A 27,853-nucleotide genomic window follows, 5' to 3' on the forward strand; every position below is an offset into this window, starting at 1 on the left:
TAATCCAGAGATTTGAGATCATTCAAAAACTTTCTGGATAAACCTCAAAAGTTTAATTATTTTAAAAGTTTGAATCAGAGATCCTGAAATTTCAAGTTCCTTCTGAGTCTGTTTGTTATACACATCCATCCGTTTTCTTGTCACTTTGAGATAACTTGAAATTCCAAATTCAGCATCTCAAATTTTGACTTTAGACGAAAATTGAATTTTTGAGACGCTCAACTTTAAAAAGTAACGGCCTTCACAGGGACGTGTAACTTGACCAGACAAATTTATGGCAATAATAATAATAATTTTTTTTTAACCAAGCTCAGTTTTTCAGATCTGACCAATCAGATCACTCCGTTTTCTTACCTGTAGCTCAAACGCACGCCGCTACTGAATATAAAACTAGTAAAACAGTCGTGTGTGACGTCCGACACACCGCTGGCTGCTGCTCCAGGTCGGTCTGCATCCTCAGGTGTGGTCCCGCCTCTCAGTGCTCGACTGAGTCCTGAAACATGGACCAAAGCTTTGACTCCGGGATCAGTTTTTTTAATACATTTTTTTCACAAAACACACCCACCCATCTGGAGGTTCTGATCCTTGAAATTTGGGATTTCGTGTCTTCTACCGCACGTCGATGTGCAATGAAGTTCTGACGTAAACATTTGGAAATCTCATAGGCTACGTTCACACTGCAGGTCTTAATGCTCAATTCCGATTTTTTGATCAAATCCGATTTTTTTGTCTGCTTGTTCACGCTACAAATAAAATGCGACAGCAAACGCGCTCTAGTGTGAACGCTCAAAGCGGCCCGCATGCGCAAAAGAAGACGTCACACACAACGCGCTCTGTTTAGACCCAAACCAAACAGTATTGTTTGACTGATGGCCTTAATATAAAGACTTCGGACTTTACGTTTCCCAATTTTTGCTTTAAGTTATTTTGTTATTTACATAATAATGTAAATAACTTAATAATGATCCTTATTGCTGTTTTAGAGGAGCGGTGCTTCAAAGGATAGTTGCAGATTTCTGTCAGAATCTGCAGATTATACAGTACAAATAAAATGTTCACGTTTCTCCAACGTTGTCTTCCCAACAGTTTCACTGGATGGCCAGGAAGCGTTCACCATGTCTTCTCCGGAGCTGATAATTGGCGTCTGTCTTGTGTCAGTGACGTGAAAGACGGATTTAATGCGACATGACCATCAAACAGCAGTCGCTTTCTAAAACATCGGATATGTATCGGATTCAGTACCACATACAAAAGTGACCCAGGTCGGATTTGAAAATATCGGATTTGTGCCGTTCACACTGTCAGACCATGATCGGATACGGGTCGCATAGGGTCAAAAAAAAATCGGATTTGATGCGCTTTCGCCTGCAGTGTGAACGTAGCCATAAAGAAGCAGCTTGAAAGTTTGAAACGCCCGACGTCTGAATTATTGCAAAATCTTTTCCAACTTAGAATAACCTTTTTCAGAAATTTGGACTTACCTGTGCTTTGCATTTTCCCGCCCAGTGGCAGAAATAAGGCGGCCATCGCAGACACGAGCTTCCTCTGAAAGGCGGCCGGGCTCCCCCTTAGACAGGCTGAAGAGCTCGGAGTCGAGCCGCTCTTCCTCCTTACGTTGAGGTGGTTGCTGGGAACCCCTCAGTCCTGAAGGCAGTGTTGGCAGTGTTTTTCCTCCAACCATTTCAAAGATGGCAGGAAATCAATGACAGGACGCAGCAGCTGAGCTCAGACAGAAGACTTTAATTTAACAGCATTCACCCTGCAGGAAGTACCCATCAGCTGACATCTCTTAAAGTTTCCCGGCACACTGAGAATCTTTGGCTTCATTTCAGCCACAGAAACCTGCTTTTAATGAAAAAAAAAAGGTCCCACCAGGACACAAACACTCCTGCAGTGATACATTAAAAAAAACAAACCTTATGAATTAAACAGAACGAGCTCTGTGGATGGCACAGACTAATGCCCTGTCAGCACATGGGTAATAAAAGCTGGAGCTTAGGAGAGCAAACGCTCTCCAACACCTGATTGGCTTGTTAACGGTCATTTGGAGGTCCGAGCGCTCCCAAACAGACAGAGTAAAACAGCCCGAATGCTTGGCCGTCCTCCCAGCTGTTACAATAAAGCCTGATGTTAAACACAGGAGGCGCTCGGACCAGGAAACATCAGCAGGTAACAGGAGGATTCGATCCTTAGACATGAAGATTTGCATCTCCGCCAACACTTTTTTAAACCTCAATTATTGCAATAAACATGAGAGCAGGTGAAATTTGGCACCTGTGTGGAAAATAAGAGCGGGCCTCTGCTGGAACATCCACAAACGTCTCATCTGGCTGCAAATCCTCACTTTGGACCAAACAGGCTGGGCCTTAGCGAGCATCTAAACCTCAATGACCTGAGCACAAATGTTAACGAACGTGCCGTTTGGGTTAAAGGTGTTTATAAAGTGACAGGCAGCTTCAGTACGGGAGGGATGTGAGAAGAGTCGGACCTGCTCCCAGATAAATAAAACGCAGCGGCTTCGATATTCAACATCCAGCAGGAATGCAAAAAACACCCGCAGAGCATCGATCAAAACCTTCATCCTCTAACGTCCCTCCTGGAGGATCCTGCTCCAGATCTGGAAAATTAACCCGCCGACTCCTGTCTCACACCGCTAAACGATAGCACCAAGTAAGATTATCATTTATTTTTCAACTATTCACTTTAACGAAGCTTATATTAAAACTTAAACCCAGAAATGGCCCATGAGATGGATGGGAGTCGGGACTATCCGGACGTTTTACTTAAAGACACTGCTGATCCCGGTGAGGTGACGGCCGCGCTGCGATGCAGAAATCTGAAACCTGCACTCAAAACTGATTTCTTTTCCTTGTTTGGTTTCAGATTAACTTTTAAAATCTTTGATTCTTGCAGCGGGGCGTTCACCAACACGAGAGGCTTTCAACAAACGCCAAAACATTACAGTAAATGCCACGGGCGATTCTGTAGATCCCCAACGCCTCGGTCAATTTTCAAGTCTGCGAGTGTGCAAGGGTGACGCAGATATGGTCATTAACGCCCAGGCGACGCCGCACCAGCTCCCCACGTGTCAGTCGGAAGGCCGCTTACAGTCGAGTGGCCCGCCCCCAAAACGCTCGCAGCTTCCCAAGAGTCAGCGTGGAGAAACATCCATCACGGCGAGTTCGAAATGTGCTCATTATCTAAACCGTAAGAGACCGACTGACGAGCCTTTTGTTGGCTCATTTTTCACATCCTGGTGTCAAAAGTTAGAATAAAATAAAACTTTGCCTCAACTGTTAGATAATAATGTCACGTTATGGCATCAAAATGTAACTCCTGCTGATTTCTACAACACAGCAGGAAAGACGTCGGTTTGAACACTTCAGCTAAATCTGGGCTTCAAGACTCTGTTTGACCCTCAGTGGAGGCTTTTTGGCACTTATTTATCCATTAACTAAAAAAAACCTTTAACTTTATTGGGACATAAAATCTGCATTCAGACAAATCTGATGAAACTCCGTGTAAAGGTCGGCTGTTTTCTTTCTATCCCTCGATTTCAACACTAAACTTTGACATTTTTTTTTAATGCTGTTTCTTTCTTAGAATTTCTCAGAGAGGGAGAGAAAGTCAAAGCAGCTCATTTTCAGTTATTTTATCAGAAATCTCATTAAAAAAAACAAAACTCGACACAGCTGATGAGAAAAACGCTGAACTCTGCCCAAATAAATACCCACAACTATAAATAAAAGGGCGTGGAAGGATTCAGAGCAGGAGCGTCCGCACAGTTTCTTTAGAGCCAGAAGAAAAAGTTGAACTCAAATGTGATGAAGCAGAAAGCAGACGTTTGAGTTCAGCCTTGACCCGCCCACAGTCAGGAACAACCCCTATAAAAACTTCTCTCCAATTAAAAAATAATCCTCTGCCTGGCGGCTGATTGGTTGAGCTCGGTCGTCTGGCGGCGTCTCTTCAGGCACTCGTTCCTTCGGTCCGATCATTTCTTCTTACGCGATCGCGGCGACATGGCGGCGTATGCGGCAGCTTCCCGGCAGAGAGGTAAGGCAAAACAGGAAGCTGTCTGGCGCCGCCAAAAAGAAAAAAAATATTTTTTTTAATATAAAAATGCTCAAAAAATGATCTGAACTGTCAACCTCAGCACCGTGTGAACTGTTAGAAAAACATTTTTAAAAAGCGTCCGGCGTCAGTGGAACTCCACGAACTCTTCGAGCGTTTTGGGGATCTGGTTGCGATACGTGATCTGGTGCTGCCGGACGGCGCGCGCCGCCAGGCACTTGAGGCTCATCTTCATCTGCGTCTTCAGCAGGATCTCGGACACGCCCGTCGTGCTCTTGTCCAGTGGCGTCTTGTTCTGCTTGTTGGTCATGTCCGTGTGCGCGCCGGCCTCCACTAGGTTGATGATGATGGCGTGCAGTGTGAGGAAGTCGCTGATGGGCCGGTTGTACTGGACGATGACGTGCAGCGGCGTGTTGCCCTCGTTGTCGATGGCGTTTACCTGTGCGCCGCAGTCGATCAGCAGCTTGGTGACCTGCGCGTTGGGGAAGCTGCACACGTCGTTGGTGTGGAAGTCGTCCACCGGCGTGGTGGAACTGATGGCGAGGTGGAGCAGCGAGGAGCCCTCGCGTGACCGCGGATCTAGCTGGATCAGGTCGTAGATGTGCTTGTTGATGGCGGCGCGCTCCGCGTCGCTGCAGGTGGTTTTAGTGGAGATGCACGACAGGTACAGGAAGGTGAAGACGTTGGACTCGTAATTCTCCATGGCCTGTGGCAGCTCGGACTCGGCGGCGGCCTCCACGCGAGCCATGCTGCGCTGAATCTCCAGAACGCTGCAACCTAGCACCTGCTCGACCGCGGCGGCTGACACGTGCTCCTTCAGGTGGACCATCTGCGAGAACACCTGGGCAAAGCGCAGCAGGTCCTTGTGCGTGTTGCGGTTTCCTTTCTGCCGCAGGCGGAGGGCGTGCAGCCACAGCTTGATGCACTGTTCAAACTCCATGTTGTCGGCGTAGACGGCGCCACGGTAGATTATCGGATGCGACACGTCGATATTGTCCGAGCCCAGGATCCGCTCTCGGATCATCAGTCCCTCCATGTGCAGGGCGTCGCGGTCCACCCTGATGGCCTCCAGGTCCTGCAGCGTCTGACACTCGCGGCGCCCTCCGTAAGCCTCGACGGCCGGGAACAGTTCCTTGGTGATGATGTTGTCTGGGTCGCGGTAGCGCTCCATCATGGCCGCGTGGAGGTAGTGGTACGTCCTCTGTATGTCGTAGTTCTCCCTGTCGTTGGCGAACGAGGCGCCCAGCAGTTCCAGGGCCTCGATGCGGCTGTGAGGGTCGCAGTCGGCGTGCGCCAGCAGCAGCTCCACCACGTCAGCCTTGCAGCTCTCCGCCGCCACTTTCAGCGGCGTCATGCCGTGCCCGTTCACCACCATGGACGCCTGGCATTGCATCAGCTCTTTGACAATGTCCAGATGTCCCGCCTCGGCCGCAAAGTGCAGCGCGGTGGCCCCGCAGTGGGCCTTGGCATTGGGGTCCGCCCCCTTCTCCAACAGGAACCTCACCACCTCCGTGTGGCCTTTGTAGGCGGCAATCATCAGACAGGTGTTGTTGAACTTGTTGGTGATGCTGATGTCGGCGTTGTGCTCCACCAGGTAGCGAACGATGTCCAGGCGCCCGTCGAAGCAGGCGGCTCGCAGGGGGGTGGAGTTTGTGATGGTGGTGTGGTTGACGTTGGCGTGGTGACTCACCAGAAGACGCACCACCTCGAAGTGTCCTGCGCCGGCTGCGCACCACAGCGCCGTGGCACCGTCGATGACGTAGCTGCAGGCCAGAGACAACAAACGTTAACGTGTCATCATCCTCCCGTTAAATGGTCACGATTTAAACACCAACGATAATAACGACTACAAGAACAATAAAAACAGATTCAACTGCTGGCTGAATTGTAATTTCAGGATTTCTGTCCTTCACCCATCTGTGTGTTCAGTGTTTTCTAAATGAAAGCCGTCTATGTAGAGCAGGTCTCAGTGTCAGTTTACCAACACTCATGAAAACAGAACAATCTCAGTAAAATTCAAGCTCTCCGTTTTGTCTGGTGTTATGAATCAAGCGCGCCCTCTTCCTTTACTGCAGAGAGCACACAGTGGGACTGACTGTGATGTGGATGACTGAGGACCAGAGGACACAGACATGCTTTGAATACATTTGTCGACCTCCACGAGATGTTTGAACCTCAGAGATAAAACGCCGCGGTCTTTGTGCCGTTTCACGGAGACTCTGAACCGTCATGTTTGGATAGCGGCAGCAGACCTGCAGCACGTCGACCCCTCAGGCTGCTCATCTGTTTCCTGGCAAACTGCTCATTAAACGAGGAATAATTTAAAAAGCAAACACCTGCTGAGGTAAAGAGCCGCTGAATGAAGCTTTTGGTTTCAATGCTTTTAAAATGAAACAGAAACCTGATCTTTCCCCGTGATCCGGATTCTCTTATCACTTCAAAGGTGCTCTGATTATCTAATCGAGCCTTCAGCCACGTCACATAAAGCACTGAAGAACATTTAACAGCACGTTTACAGGCAGAACTCGCTGCAATAAAACAGATCACTTATGTAACGTTAAACATACAGTACGTCATTTTTTTAGTTTATTTAATAGAAACCAGATTATGGTATTCATATATATCCTCTTGATGTGTTTGCATCAACTTAGAATTAATTCATTAAAATATACAATGGTTCGCAGTGTGTGGAAGTGGAATACAGTGGCCGAGATGGAAATCGTCATTTCACCTGATCACATTTTCTGTATGTGATCAGAGACGGCCCGCACAGAGTACGACTTATACCCAAACACCACAGACCGCTCTGTCAGACCATACTATGACTTTTACACATGTACGCCTTCATCATCCTTCTCTCCTCCTCCTCCAACACTATGGAGTCCAACAACGATAGATCCATTTCAAACAGAGTTTCACTAATGCCGACTAACAGCAGCTAACAGCTGTAAAGTGTCATAATTGTCCTTTTTAAACATCCTCTAAAACTGTTTCCAACAAAAATGTCTTATTAGTTCTCCATCATCATGTCAGACTTTTTTCCATTTTTAACCTCTGACCCGTTTTTCAGAAATGTACCAGTTTTTTTCTGTTAACTTCTGTTAAGTTTATTCATTTCCCAAGATTAGTTTGATTGACACTTATTTAGGGCACTACATGAAAAATGCTGTAGACATAGGCTGGTGCAGCAGGTTAGCAGGTGAGGACCAGTCAAACTACATCAGATGAATTTCTGTAAACTCGGTTTTTCTTCTAACAAACACTGAGTTTTGCGTGACCTCTGTCCTGCCTGACTTCATGAAACTGGTGATATCTGAGTAATAAACCTGGCTGTGGAGCGCAGGTAGCCTCGGGTGAGCTCGTACCCGTCAAACCGAACCGTGCCGGTCTGCTCGGTGTCCACCTTGTAGTGGTCCAGGAGGAGCCGGACCACCTTGTCGTGGCCGTTCCGCGCCGCGATGATCAGCGGGGTGGACCTCTGGCCGCTCAGGTGGGTCACGTAGCTCAGCAGGAACTGCGTCTCCGCCTCGGAGTGGTTCAGCAGCAGCGCGGCCAGGGTCAGGACTCGGCCCTCGCTGGCAGCCTTGTACACATACCCGGCCAGAGACTCCATGAGAGCCCGAGAGGAAGCCAGGAGCTCCGCGTTCTTCCAAACTGACAGCGTCCACTCCACCTGAGCGACCCGCCTCCCATTAAAGAGTCCACACCGGCCCCGGGGGTGACATGAAACGGCTCTCTCCTACCTACGGCCCCGGAGGAAACGTTCAGAGGTCCCGGCTGGTTTGACTATAAGCACCGGACCAGGGTGTGCGTCTCCGGGCAGCAGCAGAGCGAGTGGACCGGTTAGCTCCGACGGCTAACTGCTAACGTCAGCGAGCGGCTTCCAAAGCGTGTCTGAGGTCAAAGGTCAGATAAATGACACCTTCTGTTGCTGAAAATAAAAACGACGTCCGGAGCGTCAAACACTCAGAAACAAAACAACTGATTTCAGCGTTCACGGAAGTTTCCGCTTCAAAACACCTCCGACAGGAACGTTCTCCAGCAACTTCTGTTCCCGCCTCTTCTTCTGCTGCTCATCGCGAGAGGGCCGGCGCTGCAGCGCCACCCTCTGGTCCGGGCCGATTACTGCATCTGCTCATCAAAACAAAAACCGTCAGGATAATCACGAGATATCCATTTGAATTGGTTTAGTATAAAATAATGACTTTAACTTGAATTTTAAATTAAGATAAAAAATAAAAATAAAATATATAGATTATTTTGCTATTAATTTCCCAAGCTTCAGATTATTTTGAAATTTTTCTAAATATTTCATAAATTTGGCAGTTTTTTTTAAAAAATTGCCTATAATTTTTTGTTATTATTATTATTTTTTATTTTTTTTTACATTTTTAAAAAGAAAACTTTCCAGTTTTTCTTTTCCTTATTTTGAATTTTTGTGTCAAGTTGTGGTAAATTTCAATTTTTATATTATTAATTTTTGATATGTTTCATTAATCAATTTTTTTCCTGTGAGCTTTCAATTGTTTTCTTATTAATTGCCATACAGTTTTTTTTCTCTAACACTTATTAAAGTGTGAGTGTGGTGTTTTTCTTGAGAGGCCATTAATGTGTTATGTTCTGTACATTCCCTGATTTTATGCTGCATTTAAGGCAGATTCTTTTTGAGTTTGTTTGACTGCTTAAAAAATGTAGTTGTGATTATGTGGTTTCAAAGTTTGGGTTTTTTACTTTCACTCAGCAGGTGAAAAGATTAACTATAGCTGTACTGTCCCAGTCAGCCTGATGTCACCTGACTTTGAGAAAGTAGTTCAAACTAGCTGATTTTCAGCAGAGCAGGCTCAGTCTGAGCTCTGCTCAGTCAGATGCTGCAGGTTCATTTTTTCCTTTTCAGTAAAATGAAAACATGTTTTTGAGGTTTTTATCTCTTTACACTGAACTCCAGGAGCATAAGCTCTGAGATCAGCTCATCTAAACCAGATTAATCTAATAAAAACTGGGAGGGGGGTTTGTGCAGATTAATGCTAATCTGCTGACAGATTAACCTGCTGGATGGACTTCCTGTAGAAGGTCTGTGTTTGTGCTGGTGAAATCATTTGCTTTGATTTATTTCAGATGAAGAGAAACTGTTTCTGGAGCACCGGTGCTCGCTGTGGGACTGACATGAATGAAAAGGACAATAACGCAGAGAATATGACTTTACAGACAGACACGAAGACGTCCACGAGGAAGAGAGAGAACCCAGCTCTGCGTGCAGCAGCTTTTATGTGCAGGTTTGTGCAGTTCAATTTCTCATGATTCGTCCCACCCATAATCAGTTATTCACCTTTAATTAATGTCACAGCTTTGGACTGATGATTAAAAGACATCTACAGACGTCTCTACAGAAAAATCTAATTTATTTATTTAATAATTTATTCATGAGATTAAATTTTAACCTCTAAACTGTGCCGTCCATCCTTCACATCCATCCATTCGTCCATGTCCTTGAGTTCTCCTCAGGGCACATAAAAGTATTCCAGATTCAGCTCAGGGCCTCCTGTTAGTCAGACTTTCCTGAAAACACCTCACCTGGGAGGCGTCCAGGATGCATCTGGAATGTGGTGGGCCCACAGCAGGCTGCACATTTAATCCCTGAGAAATCTTAATGTAAGAAAGAGAAATGCAGTTTGTTTTACATGATAAAGAAACGCTGCTGTAGTAAATGAAAGAAATATCAGAAATATCTCTCAGCACGACTCTAAAATGTGTAAGAAATAAACTAAATTTTTAACTGTGCCTCATGATGAAACTAATAAACTTCTTCGATTGTGAAAAAACAGGAACTTCTGTTAGTTGATCGTCTGTTTCTGTAAAACTTATAAAAAATGTTTAAAACCAACACTTACGTCTGTTTTAACATATCCAAAGCTGTTCATTTGGCCAGATTTGGGTCTTTGTCGAGCCACTTCTGGCCCCCAGACCTTTTGTTTGACACCCCTGGCCCAGAGAAAGGTGGCCCCTCCTCCCCAGTCCTGACTCCAGGGTGAGGGCACTTGATTTCTTCTGTGTGGCCCTCTGGGCCCTCATCCAGGACCAGTTTACCTCAGGAGCCCGCTCCGCATCCATAACACAGCTCCTGAGATCAGTCCAGCGACTGGGAGAGCTGGCTGTAAGATTTCAGACAGGTCTGAATATCGATTTAACTTCAATGGAAGACGAGCTCTTTTTATTCATGCGACCCATTCTCTTAAATTAGTCAGTATAAGCTCGTATAAGTCTGAGAGTCAGTGGCTTTATTCTGTAAGACAGAGTCCACTGCAGCCTCCCTTCAAACAGGCTCTGTGCTGTTGTTTCAGACCTCCTGACGTCCGTAACCTGTGAAGGCTGGAGACATTTTTCACCTTTAGCAATCACCCCGAGCTCCCATTTTCCCGTCTTCCTGTTCCAGCTGCTTCGATGTCTTTTCTGTGTTAACGGTGCGTTTACGTTCCTGCGCTCGTCTCTGTGTCCTGCAGCCGCTCGGCTGGTTCCACGCAGGTGGAGGCGGTTCGGCCGAGGCCTCGCTTCCACCTAGACCTCTGGCTCAGCTTCACCTTGCAGAATTGGATCCTGGATGTGGGTCGTCCCGTCGTCATGGTAACAAAACGATGACTAGCGCTTAATCTTGAGACTTCCTATTTTCACCCAGAGGGAGCCTAACAGGACATTCAGCGTCTGTTCTGTTGCTTTAGCGTGATCGCTTTCAGTCGTCACTATATTTTCATTAAGACGCCACCTCACTCATCTGCATTGGAATAATAATAATTATTATAATAATAATAAAGCATTAGTGGAATAATGTTGGGAAAACCTAACCATGAAGTGTCTTGTTTTTGGCAGCTCGTCCTCCCTGCTGATTGGCTCCCTCTGCAGCATCCTGGGGTTGCGGACTATCTCCACTTCCTGTACAACGTCACGTCTCCGCTCATACTTCTCAAAGTAACTGTGACGCGCCTCAGGCTATCCCACACAACGAGCTCCTTTGGTGTTGATTTTCTGAGTTTTAATTGACGTTGCTCCGTCTCAGATGCTTGAACGCAGCCCCTGGATGCTCCCGGGCCTCGCCGTCCGCCTCGGCATCATCGCCGTTTCCATGGGAACCACCCTTCACTTGGTGGCAGACTCCATCACGAGACGCCTGCTGCTGATTGGTTACCAGCTGCACCTGCCTGTTAGAGAGAATCCAATAATGAGGAACCTCAAACCTTCGGCCCTGGTAGGTGCTGCACTCGAAAGACTGAATAACAAAAAGTGAGAGGACCCCGGACCGTGAACGGTGGGACAATATACATCTGAGCTCAGGAGGGGGTCCTTGAGCTGAGATTCTTCTGTAAGAACCGAACCGCTCCTCCTCCTCCTCCCTCGGTCAGATTTAGTGAAACTGAAGCTGAACAGTTGTTCTCCTGATACAGAGTTCAGCTCGTCCCCATTACAATCTGAACTGAATGCACAACAACACAGTGAGAATTTAAAGGACTCTTTCACCAGGTCTGTTTTTAACACATTGATTCTGATCCTTCAGTCTAAGCTGGTGAGTGAAGTGTGTTTCAGAGAAAGTATAATGTAAGAAACCACCACTGATCTCCAACACTGAAGAGAAGGCAGCAGAAATCTGACAGCTCACACCAAAACCTTCCAGATGGACGAACAGCGCCGCAGACCCGAGGACACACATGTGAATCTGAACTTGGGGAAACAGTTGAATGACTGATGCATCATCTGCTATTTGAGAAATAAAACAAATAAATGAATAAAATTGTAAAGATTCGTGTTCATAAAGTTTTTGTGTTTTTCAGGTCGACTTCTTTGAGCTGCTGTTTTACTACGACGACACTGTTGGTCACATGATGTGGTAAGAAGAGAAGAAAGCTGTTGTGTTGTGTTAGCAATGACTCCACATGCGGACAAATATGTATAATTATAATTAAGCACAAGTACAGAAAATATGTACAGGAAAATGTTGCAAAACAGACAAATACTAATGCAGCTCTAAATTCAAAGGAAAAGCAATTTTTAAAGTGGTAAACAGAAGAGCAGACGATGTCGATAACGTCGAGTGTTTGACTTTTATTCTTGTAACGAGGATCGTTTTCCTCTTTAGGTACGTCCCTTTCTTCCTCGTCCTCGTGCTCTTCTTCAATGGTTGTTTCAGTCGCAGGGAGCAGGAGGAGAGGATGCCACCGTCAGCGTGGATGCTACTCGCTCCAAATGCTGCCTACTACTGGTCAGTCTGCTTTACTACAACATCCTTTGCACATGCTCTGCTTAAAGTTCAGTCCAAGAACAAAACTTACTTTTAGGTTTTAGTTCACATTTACATCGTGCTCCTGGATTTCAGCCAGGGCTGCCATCATGAAAGGAGTCATAGCTCTGAGCAGAACAGACATCATTCACAACACTCGTGACATTAATTTAGCTCATAAACAGCATGTGAAGGGCTGGAGGTGGGTTGCAAAGCAGCTTGCAGATGTGCAGCAACGTTAATCCAGAGTTTTAGAGAAAAAGAACAACTTGGAATAATAATCGCCAGTTTTGATGAAATGTGTCCGTCTGCCCTGTGAGAGCCAAGACATCGAAAACACATCATCTGATTTTAAACCATTTTTAATGCAGTTTATTGCATTTTAATGCAACTTTTAACACAGCTATAAAGTATGTGTCAAAAACACCACTCATGCTAGAAATGCATTCATTGTCATAAAGTCTTTTATCATAGTTAGAATTTAAATATGAAAGTCACGTTTAGTAGTTTTAGTTTTCTTTAGGCTCCCAGGAACTGTGAGGTCTGTGGACTCTGAAGCAGCTCAAACTCATCCTTCCAAACTTGCTTTAACGAACGATGCTACATCATTAAAACTGTGCTCACTTAGCGGTTTTTTAAGTGATCTATCTCAGTTACACCCAGTTGATTCTGTTCATCTGGATGTTTTCAGTGGGAGAAACGTTTCGTCTCTCATCCAGGTGACGTCTTCAGTCTCAGCTGACTGCAGGTTTCCAACCTTATAAACAGGACATTTACATAATGACTGAAACCAGCCCAGTGAATGAACAATGGACTGTGAGGTCAGATCGTTGATTATTAATATGCAAATTCTCATGACCATTGATCAACAACCACTGATCAACAACCACTGATCAATGGCCATGAGTACCATCCACAGAGAGTTGGGGAATGGCTGCAATCACAGCATTGTAAGATGGTGACAGATGTACCCTTAGGCCCCCTCCTCGATTCAGAGATGGTCTTTCCCTTTTCACATAAATGGCCTCCTTGACTCCGCGCTCAAACCAGCGTTCTTCCCTGTCCAGGATGTGTACATCCTCATCATTGGAGGCGTGGCCACTGGCCTGTAGGTGTGACTCGACTGCAGAGTCTGCAGGTACATGTTTCACCACCAAGAGGTCACCTGGATGAGTGACGGAACGTTTCTCCCACTGAAAACTGGACGTAGTGTCTTCAGTGGGCTTTCTGGGATTTCCTTACCTGGATGATTGAGCATCAAGTAAGCTGTTATTTTCATCTCAGAGGAAAATTAACCACAGAGCTTTCTAATTAAACCCAAAGTAGCTAACAGATGGAGTCACTGAGTGAAACCTGTGTTGGCTGGAAGTAGTAATTAAAAAAATCCAGCAGCAGGTACATGAATCTGCATTTAGTCTGTAGTGAGAGGTTTGCGTACAGTGTGAGAGTCAGATGTGCAGAGGCTCATTCTCGACTTTACTTCAGGACATTTCCATATTTTTGAGACACTCTCACTCACACAGCCAGCCAGGCAGAACAAAATTAAATTCATTCATAATTAAGAAAATCTAAAGAGCTCAGGGGTCAGGTGGCTCCCAGCAGGGACGACAGCAGCATAAACAACGAACACAACGGAGAAGCTTTGAAGTTACAGAGCATGAAATATTCTCCCTGTATACAATCACAGCGGCACACACATATATACATACAGTTTAGACACGTGGAAGTGAAAAATATACAGAATGAATTTTGACTAGTGCACATTATACTTTTAAATGTCAACAGTCTAACGATATTTTAAAAAGCAGATGTACACAGATAATTTTGCATATCTGAGATGACTTGTTTACTTATTTAAGCTAATAAGTGTGTATAAAATAAAATAGAAAAGCACGTTATTATTTTTAGTTTAAGACGCCAATCTGCCTCAGACCTCTGAGCAGCCTGTGTGACAGAGACCGTCAGCAGCCGTCGCTCACAAGAACAAAGTGCGTTCTGCAGCTGGATAGCAAAAGGTTGCTGCAGGAAGTTTTAACGATTGTGATTCTCTGAAACTACAGTGACCAACCGTCCTCTTTTTTTGCACTTGTTGACTTGTAAAAGTATATATGACCTTTTTTATGTCACCATTCATTAACCGTACAGAGAAAGCATTGTTTAAATATGTTAAAGTTTTCTTTAAGCAAACAGTGTTATTAAAGTTCTTCATGACTGGGCCAAGTGTCCTATTTTTTGAAATCAAAATCCGGTCACCCTACTGAAACACTCACGGTGGAAAACTGCCCGATGTGCACTTATGTCGCACTCCGGTCAGTTAGAATTACACTGAAACTGAGTGGAAAACACATTTTTAACATGTCAGTGACAGGAAGTTTCCTCACACTCAGCTACCAGAAAAACAGCTTCAAAACGAACCGACTGGCTCCTCCCCTGAAATCATCCCTGAAGCTGCCTGGTCTGCTTACACCAGTGGACGTTTGCAGGGCAATTTCACCCACCGGCCACCTGATGGAGCCACTGAGCTGATTGGTTATGCTTCTCTTTGCCCCTGGCGACAGGTATTTAATCACAGAAGGACAGACCTTCATCCTCTTCACCTTCACCTTCTTCGCCATGACCACTACAGTGATGCATCAGAGGAGGCGGGGCTTGTTTCTCAACAGTGACGGGCTTTTCATGTTCTACAGGTAAAAAAAAAAAGTTTAATGAGAAAACGCAGCGAATGAGCAAACTGGGAAGCACAAATAATGATCTTTTTAGGTTTTTAGTCGACCAACATTAAAGGTTCAAGATTAAGTTGGTAATACATTGACACATTCAGACTCTCAGGATCAATAATTCATAGTTAAAACAACATTTCACATCATTAATGCAGACGGCTCGTTTTCACTGCAGCCGTCCTCCACCCTTTTCTTTTCCATCAGTGGGCCCAAAACTCCGCTCACACAGGCGGTGACTGTTTGGTGACACGCTGGGGAAATATGAGCATTTCCCAACCGCTTGTTGAGTGGTTCCTTTGCGATCGTGGCTCAAGAGTTGGCAGTTCGTCTTGTAATCGGAAGGTTGCCGGTTCGAGCCCCGGCTCGGACAGTCTCGGTCGTTGTGTCCTTGGGCAAGACACTTCACCCGTTGCCTACTGGTAGTGGTCAGAGGGCCCGGTGGCACCAGTGTCCAGCAGCCTCGCCTCTGTCAGTGCGCCCCAGGGCAGCTGTGGCTACAGTGTAGCTTGCCATCACCAGTGTGTGAATGGGTGGATGTACAGGGTGGGCCATTTATATGGATACACCGTAATAACATGGGAATGGTTGGTGATAGAATAAAGTTACGTTGAAACCAAGCACACCATTGTTTTTCTTGTGACATTACCAATAAGTTTGATGTGTCACATGGCCCTCTTCCTATTGAAAAACAAACGTTGTATCCAAGATGGCCGACTTCTAAATGGCCACCATGGTCACCACCCATCTTGAGGAGTTTGCCCCCTCACATATACTAATGTGCCACAAACAGGACTTTAATATCACCAACCATTCCCATGTTATTACGGTGTATCCATATAAATGGCCCACCCTGTACAGTAAAGCGCTTTGGGGTCCTTAGGGATTAAGTAGAGCGCTATACAAATACAGGCAGGGCCATTCCTGCAAACTCCTACATAAGACGTCCTTTGTATGACTCTGTGCTGATAGTTTCTCTGCAGCTCTAATCCTGGTGGCGATCTGGGTGGCCTGTCTGTGGAACGACAGCATCCTGAGAACGAAAGTCCCCGGACTGATCTACATCCCACGGCCCTGCACCGTCTACGCGCTCCACCTCCACCAGATGAGCCACATATGACAGAGCGACTCGTTTAATAACCACGTCCTCCAGCCGTGTTCACAGCCAGAGCGACTTACTGCACCGCTAATCCGACAAAACGTCTGAGGAACCAGAGGCTGCGGTTAGAAAGAGAAGAATGAGGATCTGTCGCAGAATCACAGGAACGCCATGATGAAACTGTTTATGGTTTTCACTGGTTATTAGAAACACAGCCTCACAGCATCCACACGACTTTTCCACCTGTTTATTACGGGGATACAAAAACTGAAAGCAGCTCAAAAACCATCAAAAATATTCATTCTCCTCAGCTCATGCTCAAAAATGATTTTCCCTCAGAAACATGAAGAATGATGTTGAGAAAAATGCAGCTGAAGTATATAAAATCAAATGTTTATTTGTTTAAATATGTGTGGATATATATGTGGATAAAACTGAACCAAGTAAATGTATCTGAATACCCAAAGTCTCAGTTCTCAGATCCTTTAATTTAACCTTCTCGAGGAGTCGAAAACATCCTCAAAATGTATTAAATTCAGCGGCGCGCTCTAATACAACCTCAGTTCATGTAGAGAGAGGCTTCAGGCTCAGAGAGCTCCGATCAAGATGAAGAACAACATCACAGTGATGTGTTGTATCTGAGTTATTTCTTGTTAAATCATATTTCTCATTCAGTTCAGTTATATTTATACAAATCACAACAACAGTCGCCTCAAGGCGCTTTATATTGTAAGGTAGACCCTACAATAATACATACAGAGAAAAACCCAACAATCATATGACCCCCCATGAACAAGCACTTTGGTGACAGCGGGAAGGAAAAACTCCCTTTTAACAGGAAGAAACCTCCGGCAGAACCAGGCTCAGGGAGGGGCGGGGCCATCTGCTGTGATTGGTTGGGGTGAGAGAAGGAAGACAGGATAAAGACATGCTGTGGAAGAGAGACAGAGATTAATAACAGGTATGATTCAGCAGAGAGGTCTATTAACACATAGTGAGTGAAGACGAAACACCCAGTGCATCATGGGAATCCCCCGGCAGCCTACGTCTATTGCAGCATAACTAAGGGAGGATTCAGGGTCACCTGGTCCAGCCCTAACTATATGCTTTAGCAAAAAGGAAAGTTTGAAGCCTAATCTTAAAAGTAGAGATAGTGTCTGTCTCCTGAATCCAAACTGGAAGCTGGTTCCACAGAAGAGGGGCCTGAAAACTGAAGGCTCTGCCTCCCATTCTACTTTTAAATAACCTACAGTGAGCGATTCACTGAGTCTGTCTTTAGACATTTAGAAGAATTCACAGGTTTCCAACTAAACAGCATTTTACAGATTTAAGTTAAAAAAAAATGTGTGTGGATCTAGAAATAATATTAACCTTTAATCCTTTTCTGCGCCTGTGCGTCGACTCTCTGAGAGTTTCTGCTCCTTCTAATGAAAACTGAATTTTGTTTTGAGTAATTGCTGATTTTGCAGCAGTTTTTAGGCGTTCAGGAGTCCTCCAGTGTTGTCCTGTTCACCTCTGACCCTGGTCATCAGGGTCAGAGGTGAACAGAGGTGTGTAGGAGGCTTTCAGCTGCCCGTACGTGCAGCATGTGTGATATTTAATATATGTGCTTTCAAACGCGACACCTCAGTAGCAGAGGGATGAGCCTGACTGTCCCAGCCAGCATCCGCCGTCCGCTCCCGTTACATTCCTCATCTTTCAGAGCGTGGATCAGTTTTCCTGAGCGCTGACAGCCGGCTGCTTCGTCACACCAGCAGACACAATGGTGAGATAACGTCCCCTCTGAAGCTTCACGCTGTCGTCCAGATTTCGCCTTCTGCCGTCTGTTAATGCTGTTCCTGCTTTCATTCCAGGCAAAGTTCCTGACTCAGGATCAGATTAACGGTAAGACGCTGACACGTGTGCCCTTGCTGTCCTGACACAGCTGCTTACTGCTGGAACTTAAACTGATGCATTCAGATGACGAAGCGTTGACTGTGATGGTCTCTGTGCAGCAGGGAGGACAGGTTATTATTTCAGCCACAGGCAGCAGAGCACGACTTTAATCAGACAGAAGAGTTTTGTGTGGCTGCTGCGGCACAAAGCAGCGCTTGTTCCAGTTCAGCTGACCTCCCTGACCCGCTAACGCGATCAGACAGCGAGGGTCCGAGCGCAGTGTTTGCTAATGAGGAGCCATCGCATCCAAACACTGATTTTCAGTCTGCTTGTGTTTGGTGGTATTTTGAGCCGTCGCTCTGTTTCTCATCTTCCAGTCTGTTAAACTGCCGTCAGGGCTTCCCACGGGACACAAGTTTATTCTGACACAGGCGAACACGCACAGCTTTTATTCGCTTATTTTACACTCGTTTCTTCCCCACGGCTCAGTTTAGTGTTTTCAGCAAACTTAGTGTCTGCGTGGATGACAGTCGAATCAGCTGGGATGAGTCATTAAAAGATGAAGATCGTGAGATTTCCCTGATGTTCCAAACACAAAGGGAAGAAGTGGCTTTTCTTGTTGTTAAAATCATTAAAATGGCCTTAAGTGTCAAACAGTTTGACAGGATGGAAGAGTTGACTGGAAATATCTCAGCTGAGGTCACAGGATGTATTCTCGATGTGCGTCCAGCCTGTGAAACACCAAAAGTCCCAAGAGCTCCATCTCAGACTCTGCAGACCTTAGTTAGCAGGTTAAAGGTTAAAATCTGTGACAGTGCAGATAGAAACAGACTGAACAAACAAGACTCGTCTCTCTAAAAAGAACAAGGCAGCACGTTTTAGTTTTTCAAAGCCTAAAATCCTGCTCCTCACATACAATGTCTTAAATAATCAGGTCCCATCTTATCTTAATGACCTTGTAGTGCCATATCACCCTATTAGAGCACTTCGCTCTCACACTGCAGGCTTACTTGTTGTTCCTAGAGTATTTAAAAGTAGAATGGGAGGCAGAGCCTTCAGTTTTCAGGCCCCTCTTCTGTGGAACCAGCTTCCAGTTTGGATTCAGGAGACAGACACTATCTCTACTTTTAAGATTAGGCTTCAAACTTTGCAGTTATTTATTTGTAAAAAATGTCTGGAATCATGTCTGATTTTCGTTCCACTTCTCACGTGTACACCACTTTGTGTTGGTCTTTCACGTTGAATTCCAATAAAATAGATTCATGTTTGTGGCTGTAATGTGACAAAATGTGGGAAAGTTCAAGGGGGCCGAATACTTTTGCAAGCCACTGTAGTGCGTGAACAGATGTAACCTTGGTACAGAAAGATAAAGGTGCCTTTGAGGCTCATTTGCAGCAGATGGGACGTGCACGCATGTCCGATCGGTCTCGCTGCCTCTGGAGGAGCTGTTAGTGAAGTTTAACACGTTTGTCTCAGGAGTGAAGGCTGAAGTTGCTCTTTAGTTTCCTTTGCACCTTGTTAGCATCATCCACCTTCTCCCAGCAGGTGACGCACTCAGGCTGAGGCCTGCTGACATCACTGATCCCGCTCTGTCCACATGACTGATGCAGAAACAAAGCAACAATGTGGACTCCTGCACATGTGTGTAACGTGTTCATGTGTCCGCAGAGTTTAAGGAGTGTTTCTCGCTGTACGACCGCCAGCGGAAAGGCAAGATCGAAACCAAGGAGCTGATAACAGTGATGCGATGCCTGGGGTCGAGCCCCACCCCCTCCGAGGTCCAGCGCCACCTCCTGAGCCACAACATGGGTAGAGTATTCCTGAAATCATCCTTCTGACTTCTTATTTCTGAGGTGACGCAGTAATAACTCAAATCAGGGAAAGTGCTAAAATGAAACAGTTCAGCTCATGTAGCCCACGAGCAGCGCAGCTATTTTAGTGAGCAAACCAAGCATTTATCACCTCATATGCCCCAGGGCAGCTGTGGCTACAACTGTAGCTGCCTCCACCAGTGTGTGAATGTGAGAGTGAATGAATAGTGGCATTGTAAAGCGCTTTGGGTGCCTTGAAAAGCGCTATATAAATCCAATCCATTATTATTATTATTATTATTATTATTATGTTCTTAATGGATCCATGTGTGTTTATCAAACCTGACCTGCTTGCTTTGTCCTCTGTGTTGTCTTCATCTTCCTCACCGCACCAACGGAGTCAAAAACATGTGAAAAGTTGTCGGAGACGCAGATGATCGATTCTCTCGGCCTCCACTTTCCCCTGTATGCTCACGAGAGGCTGTGGAGGTCCTGGAGGAGAGTGTTACTGTTTGGATAATGTTCACCTTATTTTCCAAAGACTGGAGACCCCGGGGCAGATCCCTGAGATCAGGTCTCTCAGCTGGGTTGGGTGGAGGACGTGGCAGAGGAATGAGACCCTGATGTGCAAGATTGGGCTGATATTTCCATCATGTTTGACAGAAGGGGCTGAGATAAATGATCCAATGCGGACAGATTAATGGATTTACCTGAAGATAAAGATTTTAATATCCTGAGATCAAGAAAAAGTTATTCAGTCATTGTTGTAAGAAGACAGCAAACCTGAACGAAGCTCCTGTTTCCATGTCAGCGCCCCTGAACAGACAGCTTAGATTTCCTGGAAAGCTGCAAAAGTTTGATGAGTAATTTTAAATTTGCTGTAGTTTTGATATTTGTGTCTGTTTCCATAAAGGAGGTGATATTTGTTTTTCTTTGTTTCTCTCATACACACTGAGATCAGCCTGGAGGAAGCTGTGTGTGTTCTGGTTAATTAACTGCATACTGTCAGCAGCTACCTCACAGCCACACTCTTTACATTTGCTTTTATTGCTTTAGTGTTTGCTCATTTCATATACACTGTGTGGTACTCTCTCCCCCACCCTTCCCTTCTCCTGCAGTGGCCTCATTTCTTTGTGCCAGTAAAAGCAGATCTCTGTTTTCTTTCTGCTCACAGACCGGGAAGGAGAGCTGGACTTCTCCACCTTCCTGAGCATCATGCACCGGCAGCTCCAGCAGGAGGCGCCAGAGCAGGAGATTTTGGAGGCCATGAGGATGGCTGACAAGGAGCAGAAAGGCTTCATCCTGGCCTCTGAGCTGCGAGCCAAACTCACTGGGCTGGGAGAGAAACTGACAGACAGAGAGGGTGAGCGTCTCCTAAAACCACTCACACTCACATTTAATCCAGTCACCTCAAGGTGCTTTATATTGTAAGGTAGACCCTACAATAATACATAGAGAGAAAAACCCAACAACGACCCCCTATGATCGAGCACTTTGGTGACAGTGGGAAGGAAAAACTCCCTTTTAACAGGAAGAAACCTCCAGCAGAACCAGGCTCAGGGAGGGGCGGGGCCATCTGCTGTGAGAGAAGGAAGACAGGACAAAGACATGCTTTTGACAACCTAATGAGCAGAGATCAAAAGTGGAAGCGAATCCTGGTGCACGATGTTGTTACAGGCAGCAAAGTTACTGCTCATTGAGCTCTGCAGTTTTCAGCATTTCAGACTTTTAATCCATTTCTACACAGAAGTTGGTCACAGTGAAAACAGTAAAAGTCTGTGTGTCACAGAGCTCTGCAACATCACAAACCAACAACTCAGCATTTTGCTTCTTTGTTGCTCACAGATGGCTGAGTGAGATTGTTTCTGTAGACTTTAATACCTGAAGCCTCACATAGCAAGAACAATGCGTGCTGTTATGCATGTGGAATGATAGCTTCATGAACACGAGGAGTGTAGGAGCCATATGAGTTGTTCCTTTTTTGATTAAGTGGGTTGGTTTAAATGCACTCACTGTACTGGTGCACGGGTGTGGGGCGTGACTCATGGGTGTGTTAGGTGATAAATGTGGTTGCACTCACCTGTTCACCGCACCTGATGTTGATGAGCAGAAAGGTAGGGTGAGCATGAGGGAAAACCTTCTGTTGACTGCAGCTTGAGTCATTTTGATGCACTTTGACTGTAACTTGAAGTACGGTTTATGCACTAATTTATGCCACAGGCCAATGTTGTAGTTTGGCATAGTAAATGGTGCAGTTCTTTGTGAGTTGCAGTTATTTTGTTCAGTCTGTGCATTTGTTTAATAGTTTGATCCCATGTGCTGATTCGTATAGTGGACAGTACCATGTGGAATAAAAGGAGCAAATAGTACAGAAGTGTATCTCATGTGTTTACTGTTGCGCGTCATCCGTGTCCTCATGTTTAGCCTGCCGCGGCCGTTGGTTGGAGGAGCCGCAATAAGGAGGTTCATAATATTTTGTGTTCTTCTCCACATCCTGCAGGGTTCTGGTTTGCACTCGTCTGACTGGTTCCCATTCGAAACTTTAACTGTTGATAAAAGGTCGTTTAAGGAGCTCATATCAGAACATGTCATTCCCCCGAGGACGCGTCTAATTCATCCGAATGATTGTGTCGTTTCCAGAGAGAGGGAACACCTTACACTAATCGATCCTTCTTTGTTTCTGTTGCTTTCATCATTACTGAAACAAACTGGCTGCGTCTCTGTTTAAATGATTGGCCTGTTAGTAGAACTGCCATGTTTGATCAGGCCTTAAACTTTCAAAACATCCACCAAGTCACTGACGGCCCATAGAGTCAAAGTGCAACGCTAAAATGCAATTTAATTTAAAAAAACAATGCTAATAGTTATTGAAATGTTTAATATAAAAACTACAGAAATGTCTGGTTTAGTTTAAGTTCAGTCAAAAAGCTCATGAAACATGTCGGTCTTATTGGTAATTAAAGTATTTTATGTCATCATGTCTTGATCTAAGTGGCTCTCTAAAGAGAAGGTTGAGAAGCTGGAAAGAGATTTAAAAATGCTCGAATTATTAGAAATTGATGAGTCCACTGTAAGAACAGTCATGTGGAAATGACTGCAGAGTCGTCCAGAACTGGCCATTGACCCGACTGAGGAGAGCATGTTTTGTGATACTTCAAATAAAAAAGAAGTAAATGAAGCCTGTCCTCATTTAGAAGAATATTACTGCAAAACTAGTTTGCACTGAGCACACTGTGCTTTCAAAGAGCCGCCTTTTTGGAAGAAAGCGCTCTGCACGACTAATTAAAGAGACTTGTTTGGCTGAAACAGACCATAGATGTTTTTAGTGCAGACTAAAGGCGCTGAAATCCAGAAACAACTGTGGAGCCCGATGGAAGAAATGCTCTTTCATATCAAAGAGTGCTTGAAGCTAGCGTGAGGCTATCTGTCCGAAAGTTAAAACAAAAGTCCAAGTTTGAAAGTAATAATGATGCTCAGCACGCTAACAAATACACCAAGGAATGGCTCAGAAAGAAGAGATGGAGGTTATGAAACGCCAAGAGCCCCAAAGTCCCACCGAGGGAAGAAAAAGACATCATAGCAAGCCTTCAAATACTTTTTGTAACTGATGAATTTGGAGAACTTCAACATTTCTGATGCCTGGCTGTGCTGTTACTTTTTTAACCCAAGAATATCACATTAATCCATATTTTTGCTGAATAAAGTAGCAGCTACAGTTTCTCCTGTGGTGGTGTTCAAGCACTCGGCTGTTATCAGTTTCATCTGCGATACCAAAAAACCCAACACAGGCTGTAAGGCAACATTTATGAACAGATATGACTTTCTATGAAAACTCAATGACAGGATCTATTACTCAATGTCAAACATATGTTGTGTAGCACTGTGCAAAAATCTCGAGCCACTCTTCATGTCTTTACATCCATGTAGGTTCACAGTCATTCAGGTCCTGGAGCTGGAAAAAAGAAGGAAACGGGACGTCCTTTAGTTTGTGAAGACTTCTTCATAAATGCCACGGCTTTATCGAGAGGCTGTTTGGTGTCTCCAGTGTCTGAGCACTCCTGACTGCACTGCTACACTACGTTGTTTAGTTTGTGTCTGAGTGTGTAGCGTGGTCTGGAGTACACGGGGATGTCGAGACTCTCCTGAGTTTCTCTGACAAACCTGCTACATCAGGGATGAAGTGTTGTTCTGTTTGTTCTTCTCATCCTCCATAGCTGGTGTCTGATCTTCTTTTTTCTGCATCTTTGCTGATTTGATGAGAACCACATGTTACACATGCTTCCTTTACATGTGTGTACTCCTTCTTTTTCCCTTCAGGCTTAGAGGGAACATGTTCTGCCCGGTGATGTAGGGTCCTGTTACTCAGTCTGTGTTCCAGAGGGTGATGGGAGTCAGAGAGGAGGTACTGGTCCGTGTGTGTGGGCTTCCGTAAACGTCAGTGTTGAGGTTTCCATTCTCCTCAGTGTTCATGGCACAGTCCGGAGACAGCAAACTGTTATCTTTGTGTCTTCCCTGGTGTACTTCATGTTTCTATCCAATGAGTTGATTCCACTTCTTGGGTTTTGATTTTGACCCAGGTGTCATCCATGTATCTGTATCATCGGCTAGGTGCTGTCCCTTCCTGCATGTAAAGGTTGGACACACCAGGGAGCCCATGGCACATCCATGTTTGTGTCTGTTAAACACTCGTTGTATTGAATCTGTGGAGGTAAGGCAGAGGTGTAGCAGTGTGCAGGGTGGATCAGGGTGAAGCTGGTTCTGTTTTCTAAGCAGGGGTCTGTCTGCAGTTGTTTCCTGACGGTCTCTGCTGCCTCGGTTGTAGGGATACAAGACTGAGACCACATCAGGGGACACAATGGATTCATCTGGATCCAGTGCAAGTTTCTGGCACTTGTTGGTAGAGTTGGTGGGGAGCTAGCATGGTGGCGAGGTTCTTGGAAATGTTGTAGGAGGCTGAGTTTATACTGATACCCTGTCACCTGCCATCATGCGGGACCTGTGAAATTCTCTGTAAATGGTTTTAATGAGAACTTTATTTAAAGAAATTGGCATCTAATTTACATCATTTTATTCAGGACAACCTAAATGATCAGAATAAATATGCTTCATTCATGTGACATGAATGCACACACGCTCATATGACCCTGAAACAATATAAAACTAAATATCAGAATTTCCTTCTAATTACAGAGAAAAGCTGATGATTGGTTTGCTTTTATAAAACTGGAGCTGCTGACAGGAAGAAGAATGGATACACACTTTCTACAGGTTTCTATTACATCTGGAACAAATGAGTTAACTGTGATTGACAGCTGTGTCTGTGTTTTCAGTGGACGAGCTGCTGCAGGAGGCGGGTGTTGGAGCAGATGGGCGGGTCCACTGCGAGCAGTTCGCTAAAGCGGCGACGCGCTGCCACACAAAGCACTGACATCACAACTGACATCATCGCTGCTGTCGAAAACAACGACACTGTGCTCAAGCGTCTCCACGTAGTTAATGTAGATAAACTCAGACGTTTGGAGGCAGGTCCGTCTTTCACTGCAGGTGCAAACATTGCATGTGACAAATAAAAGGCTTGACTGGTGAGAAGGAATATTTGCAGCTGGAAGGAGCCTTTCCTTATTTTTATTACAAGAGAAACAAAACAAAGGGACCATCTGACGTACAACACACAGTAAAAATAAAACCTTTTGTTCAGAACATACTGCCTCTTTTGATTATTGTTGATATACTTCAAGCTTTACTTTAACTTTACATGAACTGGCAGCCAAGTGTCTCATCGTAGAGACCATCATCATCATCATCATCATCATCTCAGGTCACTGTGTTTGCACAAACTGACATCAGTCAGAGGAGAGTCCGTCTGTGTTCCCTCACTCGGGGTGTTCCTGCTCTTACACAGGAACGGAGCAGGAACTGGGATGGGATGGTAAAACTGACACCTCTGACTGGCCCCATTAACTACAGACCTGCCTGAGCTGTATGACATTCATTTCACTTGTATCAGTTTTCCCAATTCATTATGATTTTTTTTGTTTGTTTAAAAACCCCCATCAACAACAAGTTGAAAAAACAACAACATCAAAATAGATTATAATTGGAACAAACAAAGAGTTGATTCGTTTGGGACAAAAAGAGAGCGAGTCAGCTGCCAGACTGATGCCGTCAAACTTACAGATGGTGTGTTCCACATTTTCCAAGAGGACCTGGGAGAAAAAACCAAGACAACTGGAAAATAAACGATGACACTTTGGTGATACACCGATCTGTCGAGGCGTGGACGCTGAGGGCGTGCTCTGGTATCTGCACCGACAGATGCTTTACCTCCTGTAAGCTGTGAGGTTTTTGTCCAGCACGTCTCACACATACACGATTGGACTGAGACCCGGGAATCTGGACGCCTTCTTCTAACATCAACTTTGAGGTTCTTGCTCCCTGACACCTGCAAACAGGAGCCACGATGGAGAGATAATCAGTGCGATTCACTTCACCTGTCAGTGTATCCACTCTAAAAATAAATATAAATGAAATTAAAAAACCCACTGATGTCAACAGCCTTCATCTGTCAGGAGAGGCTGGCTGATGCAGAGACGGCACCAAACCCCAAATTTCAGTCTGAGAATAACTCAGGAAGAGCTCCAGACCTGAACGAGAGCAGCATGGCTGCTGCTGGATTATGTAAAAGTGAGTGATCAGGTGACACTCGTGCTGTCAGGAGAAGTACTGCTGAGCAGAGTGACTGTGATTAATATTTTGTAATGATATCGAGACGTTTAATAGGCCTACATCAAAGAGAGAAGATAAACGTCAGCTGTGTGATCATTTCTCATGTCAGCATCAAATGAAGAGGATGATGAGGCACGAAACAGAAAACCTTTCCATCTTTTCATGTATTTATTTTTAAAAAGAAAAACTAAATGGAGTCAAGCTGGGAGATTATTTGAGGATTATTCCGCTCAGAGGAGGGGAAGTTATTCCATTTGATGTCTCTATCCTGGACTGCCCCTGATTTTGTTTTATTGTAAAGACTTTATCAGTTAATCAGCATCGATTCAGCCAGAGTTTAATAGTCAGAGGAACATCTCTAACAGGGACGTGAACAGAAGTCGGCTCTGAATGTGAGAATGTGAGGTCCTGGAAGCGCCTGACAGGGAGGACGTCTCTGCAGGGGTCACAGAGGTGGGCCTCTGTTTGTAGTGGCTGGTGTTACTCGGGCTGCCTGTTTGAGTATTTCTGTAACACCAGCACACAAAGTGAACTTGCCTGATGTTATAACTGCTTATTGGTCTCGACTCATATTTTTGACACTATAAAGTGCTTTTACAGGCACAACGAGCCGAAAAGGACAAAAAACTCAGAGGGAGAAATCAGGGAATATCAGAGACAGGCAGAAGAAACCGATTTGGATCAGAGAGCAGGGTGTAGCTGAGCTCCGCTCGTCTGGCTGCCAGATGCCAGCAGGCTGATGAAGATGGATGAGCGAGGCAGATTACTGAGGATCGGTGTTAAGGAGGTCGAGGGGTGCAGGTCTGGGTTACAATCAGACAAACAGATCCTTTAATTGGTTATTTGGTCGAAGTGGAGGAGAAGCCGGGGCAGGTATGACTGGCTGCAGGCTGATTGGACGTCAGGTGCTGAGTGAGGGACTGAGCAAGATGGTAATAAGAAGAGATGATTAAAGGAGAAGAACACAGCATAAAGATAAAGACGTGATAACAAAGTATTCGAACATAAACCAAACAGTATTTAAACCGAGTGTCGTACGGTGACCTCAGACAGACGGCAGGTTTCGGTACTTCGTCCTGATGGTTTAAACCCCGGACATTGTTGCTTGTTTTTTCCCTCATCACAGTGTGCATGTGAACAGGAAGTCCTTTGGGATTTAAATCCTGACAAAGAAAGATTTCTGTGAAAAAAGCAGTGAAACTCAAACACTGGAGGAAGTGCAGCTTTTGCTGCTTTACTTCTGTGGTGCTCGGTAATCAAAGGCTAATTCAGCTGTGTCCCAGACACGGTG

General features: G+C 45.1%; 3 protein-coding genes across 6 annotated transcripts; 2 read left to right on the top strand and 1 right to left on the bottom strand.

Annotated features, from left to right (window-relative positions):
• Nucleotides 1–1,729: 1,729 nt before the first annotated feature.
• Nucleotides 1,730–7,685, bottom strand: fem1b (fem-1 homolog b). The gene is made up of 2 exons (XM_063477522.1): nt 7,437–7,685; nt 1,730–5,834 (listed from the first exon to the last, which is right to left on the bottom strand). The coding sequence occupies exons 1-2, from the start codon at nt 7,682–7,684 to the stop codon at nt 4,199–4,201; spliced, it is 1,884 nt and encodes a 627-aa protein (XP_063333592.1). The 5' UTR covers nt 7,685; the 3' UTR covers nt 1,730–4,198.
• A 301-nt stretch (nt 7,686–7,986) lies between these two features.
• Nucleotides 7,987–17,498, top strand: cln6b (CLN6 transmembrane ER protein b). 3 transcript variants are annotated; one of them, XM_063477524.1, is made up of 9 exons: nt 7,987–8,256; nt 9,187–9,344; nt 10,569–10,689; nt 10,933–11,031; nt 11,120–11,308; nt 11,889–11,944; nt 12,194–12,316; nt 14,893–15,021; nt 16,024–17,498. In XM_063477524.1, exons 1-9 carry the CDS (start codon nt 7,987–7,989, stop codon nt 16,169–16,171), a joined length of 1,293 nt encoding a protein of 430 aa, XP_063333594.1. In that variant the 3' UTR covers nt 16,172–17,498. The 3 variants fall into 3 exon arrangements, with proteins under 3 accessions (XP_063333594.1, XP_063333593.1, XP_063333595.1); XM_063477523.1 differs by having other exon boundaries at nt 16,035–17,498; XM_063477525.1 differs by lacking the exons at nt 14,893–15,021; nt 16,024–17,498 and adding an exon at nt 14,722–14,866.
• Nucleotides 17,499–17,803: 305 nt separating this feature from the next.
• calml4b (calmodulin-like 4b) lies at nt 17,804–25,772 on the top strand. Of its 2 annotated transcripts, XM_063477527.1 has the most exons (5): nt 17,808–17,915; nt 18,004–18,034; nt 19,694–19,834; nt 21,011–21,199; nt 25,167–25,771. In XM_063477527.1, the coding sequence occupies exons 1-5, from the start codon at nt 17,913–17,915 to the stop codon at nt 25,262–25,264; spliced, it is 462 nt and encodes a 153-aa protein (XP_063333597.1). In that variant the 5' UTR covers nt 17,808–17,912; the 3' UTR covers nt 25,265–25,771. The 2 variants fall into 2 exon arrangements, with proteins under 2 accessions (XP_063333596.1, XP_063333597.1); XM_063477526.1 differs by having other exon boundaries at nt 17,804–18,034; nt 25,167–25,772.
• The last annotated feature ends 2,081 nt before the right edge of the window (nt 25,773–27,853 follow it).

This window comes from Pelmatolapia mariae, linkage group LG7, assembly GCF_036321145.2.
Source record: "Pelmatolapia mariae isolate MD_Pm_ZW linkage group LG7, Pm_UMD_F_2, whole genome shotgun sequence".
Classification (NCBI taxonomy): Eukaryota; Metazoa; Chordata; class Actinopteri; order Cichliformes; family Cichlidae; genus Pelmatolapia; species Pelmatolapia mariae.